General features: G+C 36.3%; 2 protein-coding genes across 3 annotated transcripts; one reads left to right on the plus strand and one right to left on the minus strand.

Annotated features, from left to right (window-relative positions):
* Window positions 1–2,598: 2,598 nt before the first annotated feature.
* Window positions 2,599–5,616, minus strand: LOC112573430 (rRNA-processing protein UTP23 homolog). 2 transcript variants are annotated; one of them, XM_025253802.1, is made up of 4 exons: window positions 5,465–5,616; window positions 4,844–5,072; window positions 3,557–3,768; window positions 2,599–3,152 (listed from the first exon to the last, which is right to left on the minus strand). In XM_025253802.1, the coding sequence occupies exons 2-4, from the start codon at window positions 5,058–5,060 to the stop codon at window positions 2,760–2,762; spliced, it is 822 nt and encodes a 273-aa protein (XP_025109587.1). In that variant the 5' UTR covers window positions 5,061–5,072; window positions 5,465–5,616; the 3' UTR covers window positions 2,599–2,759. The 2 variants fall into 2 exon arrangements, with proteins under 2 accessions (XP_025109587.1, XP_025109586.1); XM_025253801.1 differs by having other exon boundaries at window positions 4,844–5,078; window positions 5,465–5,600.
* An 88-nt stretch (window positions 5,617–5,704) lies between these two features.
* On the plus strand, window positions 5,705–11,105 carry LOC112573425 (eukaryotic translation initiation factor 3 subunit H-B-like). Its single transcript, XM_025253794.1, has 6 exons — window positions 5,705–5,797; window positions 6,286–6,442; window positions 8,975–9,142; window positions 9,286–9,535; window positions 9,869–10,004; window positions 10,486–11,105. Exons 1-6 carry the CDS (start codon window positions 5,744–5,746, stop codon window positions 10,720–10,722), a joined length of 1,002 nt encoding a protein of 333 aa, XP_025109579.1. The 5' UTR covers window positions 5,705–5,743; the 3' UTR covers window positions 10,723–11,105.
* The last annotated feature ends 82 nt before the right edge of the window (window positions 11,106–11,187 follow it).

An 11,187-nucleotide genomic window follows, 5' to 3' on the forward strand; every position in this document is an offset into this window, starting at 1 on the left:
TAGGAATAATTATACACTCGGGCTTATAACTCCCTTTTCTTAACTCAAAATTTAAACAATGAACATAGGTTTACATAATTATTATTATTCATGATTGTCGTGGCCTGTCCACCCTAATCGCAGGGCTCCCTTCCTAAGAATTGCGCTGACAGAAGGGTGACTCTTCTCGACGCTAACAAGACAAAGTGGTAAAGATATGTAAATAATGGTGTCCAGGTGCTGGCCAAACACATTCTAATAGCCAGCGCCGCTCTCTCTGTGTCCGGCCTGATCAGAGACACTAGTTTTAGACGGTTACCTTTGGTAACACCTACACATGCTACATATAATGACATACACATTATCCTTATTCGACTAATGTGAGCCACGTAATAACCCGATATGCCTCACAAAGCACCACGTGACTGTGGGTCATGTAACGGCTTTGTGATGAGAAACAGAGAGACGTCAGGATAAAGGTTTTTTCCTGTCGTGTGGAACGCGTACAATGCATGGACGTGTATTTAATATAAGTTCGTGTACAATGCCTTTGATACTTTGTAGCCTTGGGACTACTCGAATGAAAGAATTAAGGGTTGATTCCAAGAGTTTCATTACATTTGGAGACATAATGTCTTTTGGTCGAGTATATCTTCCTCCGCCTCACAGTAAAATAACAGCAGACATTTTATTTCAAATCTTTTTACTAAGGCCCCGTTATTGCATCATCTTCTCTTTCTTGCGATAACAGTAGAACGTTGCTGTTATTCTGTTTAATCTTATGTAGCATCATCGATCGTCAGTAACCTTCCCGCACTGATGGGCTGGCTGCTCATTGCAGCTCAGACTGCTGTCACTGATGATGTGTCATTGTATTGACTGCCATGTGTGTGATGCAAGACGTGGCTGAAGGAAGCAGCTGAATGCCGCGCATCGTAGTTACAGCAGCGTCTGATGTGTCATCGTATCGATTGTAATCAACAACACAAAACATGATTATTGGAAGCATTTAAATGGACTTTCGATTTTACATCATTAGGGATTGTTTTTTTCGTTCTTTATCTATAGTACCATTATCATAATGATTTCTTGTTCTTAATCTGAGATGCCAAACGTACTTTATCTATGTGCTGCCCACCCGACCGGTACCAGCCAAGGGACAGATGATGGTTATTTGTGAAGTTGACTTTAATGTGTTTTAATCGCACCATTTATTAACTTGTTACATGCGTCAAGTTGCAGGTCACTTGGAGGATAAAGATATCTCGCTACCCAATTGTGACAGAACTTGTGTGACAATGTCTCCACTTCTAGTTTGTTTTGTTTTTTTTAAAGGAGAGGTGATTCACGATTTTTTGAGTGCCCTCACGTGATGAAGTCCATGGTGAAGTGATGGTACTTGTCGAGTGTTCTGTCGCCTCCACCGGTTGTGCCTGTCCACCAATTTTGGTTACGGAGGGCACTCCCTGAGCTTGTGCACTAATAGAGCACCAAGACGGCCATAGGAGTCGTTAAATGAATTTTTTTCTTTTATTATCATTTTGTTTGATTGGTGTGACTGAACTATTAAAGCCCTTTTTGTGATTTACAGGTACTCGTACAAGATAACCACCATGGATACCATTTCTGCTGTTTTCTGAAGTATTTTAACACTTTTCTAGAAACAATTTTTAAAATACGAATTTATTTTTTCAAGTCCCTCCCTATTTTGCATTCAAACATAATCCCATGCACACGATTTTAAACAGGGGGAAGAAGAAACACAAACTAAATGTGTCAAGATACAGATATCTACATTACAGCTATATTTCAATGCACTTTCAATGCAGAACAATATTGAACTCCCTTATCTTAATCTGATAAATGTAAACAGCAAAGACCTACAGTATTATTCCTGACAGTCTTTTCTTAGATGTTCTGTTTATGGAAATAAGGGGCAAAAGTATAGTCTAAGCATCAATAAAAAAAAGAGAATGAAGGGAGAATAAGACAACAAGCTGGAAAAACAAATTAGCTCGTTATACAAGACAATAAACAAAGATCATGGGAAAAGACACACATCAGATTGTAAAGCCATGATTTAAAAAAAATGAAAGGAGTACAGCTGCATTTCTACGAAAATGATTATGTAACTTATAAAAGAGGATAGAATCTGTACTTAAAAATCAGATGAAATAAGGCATGAAGTAAATGTTTTTTTTTAAAGTTATATAAAAACTGGAAGGGGAAATAAAATTAGAGAAAGCAGCAAACACCCTTAAGAGTATGAAAAATTATAAAAGTGCTGGGCAGCTGTCGCATTAGGTTAAGCTCATTTAATAAAGTACATTTGCCAACTTTTGCTGAATCTGGTTCAATGTGTGCGAGAAAGTTTGCTACTTACACCATACCTCAGCACCACTAGATTACATGTGTATGAGAGTATTTAGTGTTATAAGACTGGATTGGCTTTTGTTTATTACTTTTAAGTGCAAGTCTAAAAAAAAATCATTATAGACAACACACAACACAGGCTTGTTATTCAACATATCTCAGAAAATGGGAGGGAATCAAAAAACAGTTGGTGGTACGATCGCCACAGTGGCCTAGCGGACAAGTGAATATGACCACAATGCTGAATACAGTTTTCTCAGTTTTATTCTTCAGCACCAAAGTAATCTACACAGATATTTCACTTTCTCTCCTCAAAATTAACAGAATTTTACACACACGCTTAACCATAAAACTGCCATTTCAAAACAAAAACATACCAATAAAAATGAAATAGTTACACAACACATTCAGCTGGTGTCCCCAGCTCCTGCCTCTATCCTCTGTATTGCTTTAATCCTCTGAGCCTGCTCAATCTTAAGTTTGCCACTTATCTTCTTTTTATGTCTGGACTTCTTGCCTGTGATGGAGTTGTTCTGTGTTACTGTGGGCTTCTTTTTCTTCTTGCAGGACAAAGGATTAGGTCCCTTAATTTTTTTCTTTTTCTTTTTCTTCTCTTCTGGCAAGAGATTTTCCTTCTTCAAAAGTTCCTTCAGCCTTTCTTGCTGGAGGGTTGGGTCAGGAGCATTAGAAGCTGCCAATTTTGTTGAGTCTGACGGTGACTCCAGGTTAATGGCATTAAAAGAAATGTAGAGGAGAGGAACAGCCACCATACTGCGAGATATTTCGCTAAGCTCTGGATCCTGAAAGTAAATAGACAAACATTACATTACTCAAGGTAACATGAGACTAAATATCTGATTTAACAAACGTGAAAACAAAAAGAACTTTGGAACTATCAATCTGCCAGGTAAGCCCAGCTAAACTGATATTTATACCAATATGCCTGGTTCCCCCCACTTTTTTTTTTAAAGCAAGTGATAAACCATTTTATTAATTTTGATTAGGGTTGATTGGGGATGGGCAAGATCTAAGTTTTATATACTCTAGCCTCATGAATTGATTTAAAGATATATGAAGAAAATGATCAGTCTGTAGCAGCAACAAAACCATTATAAATAACTGCTCATGTAATATTGTAAATAAAATGATTCCTTTAATATTTCAGACGTCCACTTTCTACTATAGGCATGCACCAAGGTTTTACCTGGGTAGCCAACAAGTAGCGTTTATGATCCGTATCTTGAGCATTCTTTGATGGTGATGATGATGATGATGATGACTGTGACTTTGTCAAGGCAAGCTGGGACTTTGCTAGTACCTTGGCTAGACACTGAGGAGGCCCAACAGGGGGACGATGATTACATTTGGCAACATTGTACTGTTGTAGCACTTTGAGTGGGCCATATAGCAGGCTACCTATAAAAACAGAGAGAAGATAAATAAAAAGTGGGACTGGTTACAACCATCAAAACCGGAGACACTGACTGCTAACATGAGTGTAGTAAATTTTGGAATTTGTTCAAGCACATATATAACCTATTGTTTTAAAAATTAACATCCATGGACCTGCATTATTACTTACAAATTTAGTATAAAGCAGCCTTCATACCTTTTAGATGTTTTCAGATCCAATGAGATGATAAACTACAGATTTGATATTTAATTTTTTTTTAAACAGCCCTTTGCTTTACAACAGCTTGCACAAGCACATTTGAGACCGTAACCAAGCATGACACGATCAACAGGTCTGTGTAACACCCAATCCAGGATATGATTTTTTGCATGAGTGGGATTGGTGACTGAGAGAGATGACATTTGTATTGGGCTTGTTGCATACTTCTTATCTGGTGGTGATTTTTATTACATCAACTTGTTTTTTTGAGAGCAAATAAAAAATGTCTGCTATTTTGGGATGAGTCAATAGAAGGTGTTATATGGTTAAAGAAAAAAATGATTTGTGTGTGGTGTGCATCCTCTGGAAAGATTTATTTTGGATTAGAGTGCTACAAGACCATTTATTCTTGCTGTTATGGACCTTTCTGAAGTATTGTTGGAGTTTATATATACACACACACACGAGTACTCACTTATGTAAAGGTGATGGTAGGCTTGGGAAATTCTTTGACATTGTGCATTGTGTTATGGTGGATGGAGGAAGAAAGGTAAGAGTCATTTGTATTAGTTGCCACAGACAATCGACAATTGGAATTTGTTTCATCATGTGATTAAACAGAGGTATCAGGTATAACCTCACTGAATAGAGGGAAGTGAAGCTCAATAAACTAAACATATATGAGTTAGGCACGGAGTTGTGTGCCACTAACTAAATACGTTTAATAAACTGGGTGATAGGGATATTTTAGTTTTTTTGCATGCTTAAAATGCAACCTGTACATTCATATAACTACAGTCAGTTGAAGCTCTACCCACTTCTGGTGTGAGACATTGGTTGAATGGGGGTTGCCAGATATGAACTTTGTTTCAAACTCACCAAATGCCTCACACTCATTTAAGCAGCACCGAGTAGTGTAGAGTCGCACCTCTCCACCCAAATACTTAGGCAGCTGGTCTTGAATATTGACTTGAAACTTCAAAGCAGCTTTGCAAAAGGTACCATCTACAAGAACATGAAATGGTGGAGTGATGCTGAAATTGTTCTTGTAGAACATCATGGTGCGCTTGGCATGCTTGTAGCGTTTTACCTTCATCTTTTAACAATTCTGAAACCGAAAAACAAGTACATGTACCAAGCTGCTTCAAGTGTTACCGGTAACAAAAGGATACAATTAAAATAAAATTACTAAATAATATGCATATTCTGTTAAACATTTTTAAAGAAAAAACGTTACCCGTGATACATTTATTTTTCTGGGTACTTGACTAGAAAGTATGGTCACTGAACTTGCTTGCAGTCTCTCAGTCCTATATCCCGACAACAATTTTGACTTTAGTTATTTAGCAATAACATGTTTGAAGAAACAGATAAGCCAATTCACAACCGATGGAAGCATTTTCAAAAGTTTCATTTAAGAAATCTTTTAATTTAGTAAGTTGTGCACATGAATCTCAGTCGATGTCTACAAATATCTCTATCTTCTTTTGCTGGTGTTACCTGCTTTTTCAGATTCTGTTGTATTTGCAGTCACTGCTTGACAACAATCACCCATACAACGTGCACGATCGAAGCAAGATGCTATCATGAACTTATATTACTACTACCCTCATACAGAAATCCCTCAAACAAATATTAATTATATTGTAAAATATTGTTTATAACTAGTAGGAATCATTAACAATTTTCGAATTGTCAAAAATTATCTTATTATCTCATTTTATTTCTTTTTGGGACGTATGCTGGGAACTTGCAGTTACGTCATTTCCTGCTTGAAAAATGGCTTCCAAGCGACATGATCCACATGTGCAGTTTGTCCAGATTGATGGGCTGGTAAATATCATACTTTGATTACCTACTTATTTATGTTCGAATCAAAAATGCATTTTGCGTTTTGTCTCCAGGTAAAATGGCGAATTGCGAGAAAATCGCTTTAAGTTTTACCATTCATATGGAAAGCACACACACATCACTACCCTACCCTTTTTGTGTCCCGACAGGGCTTATGGTTTATGTGTCACATTACTTTTTCTTTCACTTACTTTTGACCTTTAATGGTGTATTTTTTTTTAGCTGTTTTGTTTTTCATACGAGAGACAGTAAACGAGCTTGAATTCAAACGCAAAGCTGTTTATCATTTTCTAGAGTGTTTAGCTTTTTAGTATTCCCTGATAATAATATTTCCAACTATTGCTTTAGTAGGTGTTATAGTGAACATTTATTATATTCTTGTTTTGCAATAGTACTGATCTTATTTTTCATACTGATAAAAATGCATAGCAATTTATGTTGTTTAGTAAAATAAAAGAATGAATTTGCAGGTTGCTTTAAAGATTATAAAACATAGCCAAGAAGAAGGTGCAGGGGGCACAGACTTGGTTCAAGGTGTCCTTCTAGGACTTGTAGTGGATAACCGTTTGGAAATCACAAACTGCTTCCCTTTTCCACGTCACTCAGAGGAGGAAGACTTTGATGAAGGTGAGTTGTCAGATACTTAGGGGTATTCATTTTTCAATGTTATACGAAAATGTTTCTATACAGATTTCTTCTAGAGGGGTCTAAACATGGCATATTTGAAAGGCTCCCTAAATTATGAAACTTGAAACATTGATTGAACCACATAGAAACAATATTCTGTTTTGGTTTCACTTGTGCTGGAAGTAAGTGGCATTCATTTTTTGTTATGTTAACCCTCTCTGGCATGGTACTGTACCAGGCAAGTATTTCTTTAACTTCATTTTTCAAATCTTTAGATTGCATTTTTTGTGTCAGTTTGTAACTTAGATGTGTTTCTAGATGCAAAGCTGTCTGTGAAAGTACACCTCAGCCAGCTTAGCATAATATTAAATTTTGAAAACTTACAAGGGCAATAAGCTTTGCATTGTTGCATATTCCCTCTCTCAAGTCTGTTATTGCAATGCAGTTCTTTTCTGGCTTAGTTCATGAGAAGCTAAGTAAGCTTCAAAACCATGCTTTCCACATTGTACCGCACCAGCTTTGTATTGCTGCCCAATTCCTGCTTGAAAAACCATTCTCCCTTTTCATCTTTAGTGAGTGATCTTTTGAAGCATTTGATCTTATTGTTTGAAATTCCCTGTCAGTGCACTTAAGGCAAATTTAGATGTATAAAAAATACATTAAAACTAATCTTTTCCCTAATTAATAGACTCTCCTTGTGTGAATGCACATGTGTGTGTGTGTGGAGTTTTTTTTTTTTTTACAAAATGAGTGGTACAAAACAGTAGGACAATAAAACCTACCTATTAAAACTTGAGAAAGTCCACCAAAATTGTATGTTAAGTGAAAGGGGCCATGGTTGGGAGATCAACCAGTTTGCTTCAGGTACTTATAAATTGAAGTTCATTTATTTAAATGTTGAAATAATGCTGTTAAAAACCATATTATAATGCTGCCCCCCCCCCCTTTCTTTCAGTGTCACTTGGTCATGCTTATTATGACATTCTTATGCTTGACTGAAGATTTATTGAGGAAATAACTCCATGTAAGAGCAATCAATTAATACACATACAGACAAAGACACTCATAAAATTGCACTATTTATATTTTTGAATGTGATTTCTACAAAAGTTGCAATCAAGAAAACAGTCATAATAATTTTATTTTTATTTGCACGTGACTTCTGTAAAAGGTTGTTAATAAAGTATGATCAACTGGTGTGTGCTTTAACAGCACAGAGACGACAGTGAACTGGGACTGGTCATTTTAACCAAAAAGCCATATTACACCAGCTGTACTGTCCCCACCATGACCAAACATCCTCCCAAACTGATCAACCACGACCAGACTAAATAAATGCCTAAGGGGTAAAACCTGTTTCATATTAACTGAACATCTGCAAATACATTTAAAAAGAAACTTCAAGGTAAAGAATGTCTTTTGCGCGTGGATTCAGCTTTTGATGTTGGTACGATATATTAGCTATGACTGTACAGTTTGGGTTGAAATGACAGGTGGCCCATATAAGTCATGGTACATGTTTTATGTGATTTCTGTAGAAAATTATATATTTAGCAGCCAGCCAGAAGAAGTCTATTTTAAAATGTATTTAACTTTTTTCCAACAAAACTTTTGCACCAAAAAAGTCATAATAGAGCATAAAGTTTTTGTTGGAAGGTAGTTGTAACAGAAATGAGACATGTGGTGAAATACATCTGAAACATTTTTCAGGTCATAAATAAGAAGGGGATTTAATCAGGAAGGTCTTAATTAAGAGGTTTTATAGTTCCTATAGTACTGGTTGTATATGGTTCGGTGTATACTGTTTTCTCACTTGTAGAAAAAAAAAGTTGTGTCTTGAATTTTGAACAGTGTTCTTCATAAGGACAGATTTGCCTGCCCTCATGAACTTTCCATAGCAGCTTAAGATTAACACTGCAGATGACAAAGAACAAAAGAACACAGAATTTTAAAAAGTAGCAACGATGACAAATTACAGAAACTCCAGAAATCTTAACAATTGTTTTGTGCACTTGGTTTGGTATTAGTGACTGCCACCATCTTAGAAACAGAGAAAGGTGTTTTGAGACTGGGTCTTTACAGGTGTTGAAATTCTATGACTGAGCAAGAGTGCTTAAGAGGGTACAAGGAATTGAATAGGGAAGGTTAGTGTTTCTCAAAGTATTTTGGACCACAGACCACATAACTAAAGTAAAAAATACAGCAGACCATCAAGGCCTAAAATCACTCTGTACCGTGAATTTCAAATGTAAGTTGCTTCTTTTGTTTGATAACCAATTCAAAACTAAATGTGCTTTTTTGACAATATGATAGTAATAAGTTTACATAAAATTATGTACTTTGCAAAGTCTTTATTAATTAAAATGTTAATTTGATGTAGTTGTTTTGTACCAGCTTTTTAAAAAAAATTGACACTAGTGCAAGCCTTGACCAGTCATCAGTTGATCCCGATATAGTGTCTTTAAAAGAGTCATATCATTGTCATTAAAAGATGTCTGAGGTTACTACTTTTTTTTTTTTCTTTTGTTACAGTGCAATATCAGATGGAGATGATGAGAAACCTGCGTCATGTGAACATTGACCATCTACATGTGGGGTGGTATCAGTCCACCTATTTTGGTTCTTTCATCAATCGACCTTTGCTGGATTCACAGTTCAACTACCAGCATTCAATAGAAGAATCAGTTGTTCTTATTTATGGTCTGTATTCATTTTTCTAACATCCTCTGGCGTGCAATTCTGAGTTATTTGTCTCATAACTTGTATTCATTTTCATGGATAAAGTTCTTATTACATTTTAACGGCTTAAGTCAAGAGTAAAAGTTTGTACTATTTCCTTCCAGATCCCTTGAAGACTACGCAAGGTTTCTTGACATTGAAGGCCTATCGCCTGACACCAGCCATGATGAAATTTTATAAAGAAGGTGACTTCACTCCTGATAGCATCTGTAAGCATGACATTGGTTTTCAAAACATGTTTGAGGAGATTCCTGTGGTACTGAAAAATTCTCACCTTGTCAACACACTCTTATGTGAGTTGTCAGAGAACACAAAGCGTAACCGCAAGTTCAGTTTTCTTGACCTTGGCACAAGGTATGTTATATGAAGATGGTGTAGTTCTGATGTTTATAAAATAAGTAGTGAGAATGGTCTGCCAGTTTTGTCGAATTTCTTCCCTAACCATAATTTCAGTCCAAAACAAATTAGCACCTGCCAAAAAGTCATGTTCTAAATAAAAAATGACCAACCAGAAACAAATCACTTCATTTTTTTTAAGCATCATTGTAAATGATTGAATCATAAGCACACAAATAAAGAAATCTGGCAACATGTTTAGATTGTCTTGACTTTTTAAATTGGCATTGGCTTTTATCAAGTGTGACCTTCTTTATTGACTTTGTGGTGCTGTTCATTCTTTTGAATTAGTGCTGTTCTGGAGAAGAATCTTCGTCAGCTGATGGAGTGTGTGGATGATGTAGCCATGGACACCAACAAGTATGTGAATTTCCAGCGCCAAAATTTCCGACAGCAGCAGGCAAAGCAACAATACCTTCAGAAACGAGTAAGACGCCAAAAGCATTCTTATTTTCCAAACCCATCACAAAATGCCTGAATATATAGGGTGCATTAGCCCTAAACTTGTATTTCTAGAAATTGACTTGCATGGAGTCTTGAAGTGGACTTCACAAGTTCTGATTTTTTCCATCAATTTTTACAATTTTTTTTTATTACTGCAACCTATTTTGAATGTTGATATCTGTGGCTTAAAAGGGATTTCCATAATTGAAACTGTTCAGAGCAAGAAACTGCTGCTTGCCTTCCTGTAGATTAAGTTATGGTGCCTAATGTCTTCTGATGAATTGTAAAGATCTATAGTTGGCTTCAAAGTTGTGCATTTTTAAAAGATAAATATAGTTTTGTTTCTACTGATCACCCTAGTTCCTATAGTACTGGTTGTACATAGAGTGCTCTGGCCTTGCATTGCATCAACATCATTCAGTGGAATTTGTGTCGTTCATATATCTTTTTCATCTTTTTCTCAGCAACAAGAAAACCAGCAGCGGGCACAGCGAGGAGAGCCACCCCTGCCAGACGAAGACATTAGCAAACTGTTCAAACCACTTCAGCCCCCACCTCGCCTGGACTGTCTGCTGGTTGCTGATCAGATTGATCAATACTGCAAATCAGTCTCTGAATTTTCATCCCAAAGCATCGCCAAGCTGTTGATAGCAGAATCACTGCAAGAAGGATCCAGTACCTCTGCCAGCACCAGTAATTAGGATTGATAGCTGAAGCAATTACTATTGTAAACAGACTCAATTCACTAGTAAATATTCATACTCTTTGTTGGTGGGATTTATTTACAGGGGTGATGTTGAATTTTCCACTAACCCAGTTATTCCACAGACGAAAGATGATCACTGTACATGTGCAACCACACACAAAAATTCCTTTTAGCATGCCAGCAACCATCAGGGTGAGATACATTAAATGTTGGAATAAAGTGATATTAAAATGAAATATTAAATCTGATGGTATGGTAGAGCTTTGCCATCTTAAAATGAAAAAAATAGCTGCCAGTAGGAGTGAAGTTAAAAACAAGCTAGCTGTTAAAAAATTGCTGGTAAACACTCTGGATAAAGAATTAAAATGTAAAATAGTGTCTTGGTTTGGCTTGTAAAAGGTGAGAATGCAGAGCATAGGTGTGTCCCATCCTAAATCTACTAAGTACTACATTCTCCCAC

Source organism: Pomacea canaliculata, linkage group LG10 (assembly GCF_003073045.1).
Source record: "Pomacea canaliculata isolate SZHN2017 linkage group LG10, ASM307304v1, whole genome shotgun sequence".
In the NCBI taxonomy this organism is placed as follows: domain Eukaryota; kingdom Metazoa; phylum Mollusca; class Gastropoda; order Architaenioglossa; family Ampullariidae; genus Pomacea; species Pomacea canaliculata.

Coding starts and splice junctions, on each gene's coding strand:
- LOC112573430 (XM_025253802.1), bottom strand. CDS start 5,060: ATGAAGGTAAAACGCTACAAGCATGCCAAGCGCACCATGATGTTCTAC. Junction 3,769..4,843: donor AAATGAGTGTGAGGCATTTG/GTGAGTTTGAAA, acceptor CTGTTTTTATAG/GTAGCCTGCTATATGGCCCA. Junction 3,153..3,556: donor GCTACTTGTTGGCTACCCAG/GTAAAACCTTGG, acceptor ATTTACTTTCAG/GATCCAGAGCTTAGCGAAAT.
- LOC112573425 (XM_025253794.1), top strand. CDS start 5,744: ATGGCTTCCAAGCGACATGATCCACATGTGCAGTTTGTCCAGATTGAT. Junction 9,143..9,285: donor ATCAGTTGTTCTTATTTATG/GTCTGTATTCAT, acceptor ATTTCCTTCCAG/ATCCCTTGAAGACTACGCAA. Junction 9,536..9,868: donor TTTCTTGACCTTGGCACAAG/GTATGTTATATG, acceptor CTTTTGAATTAG/TGCTGTTCTGGAGAAGAATC.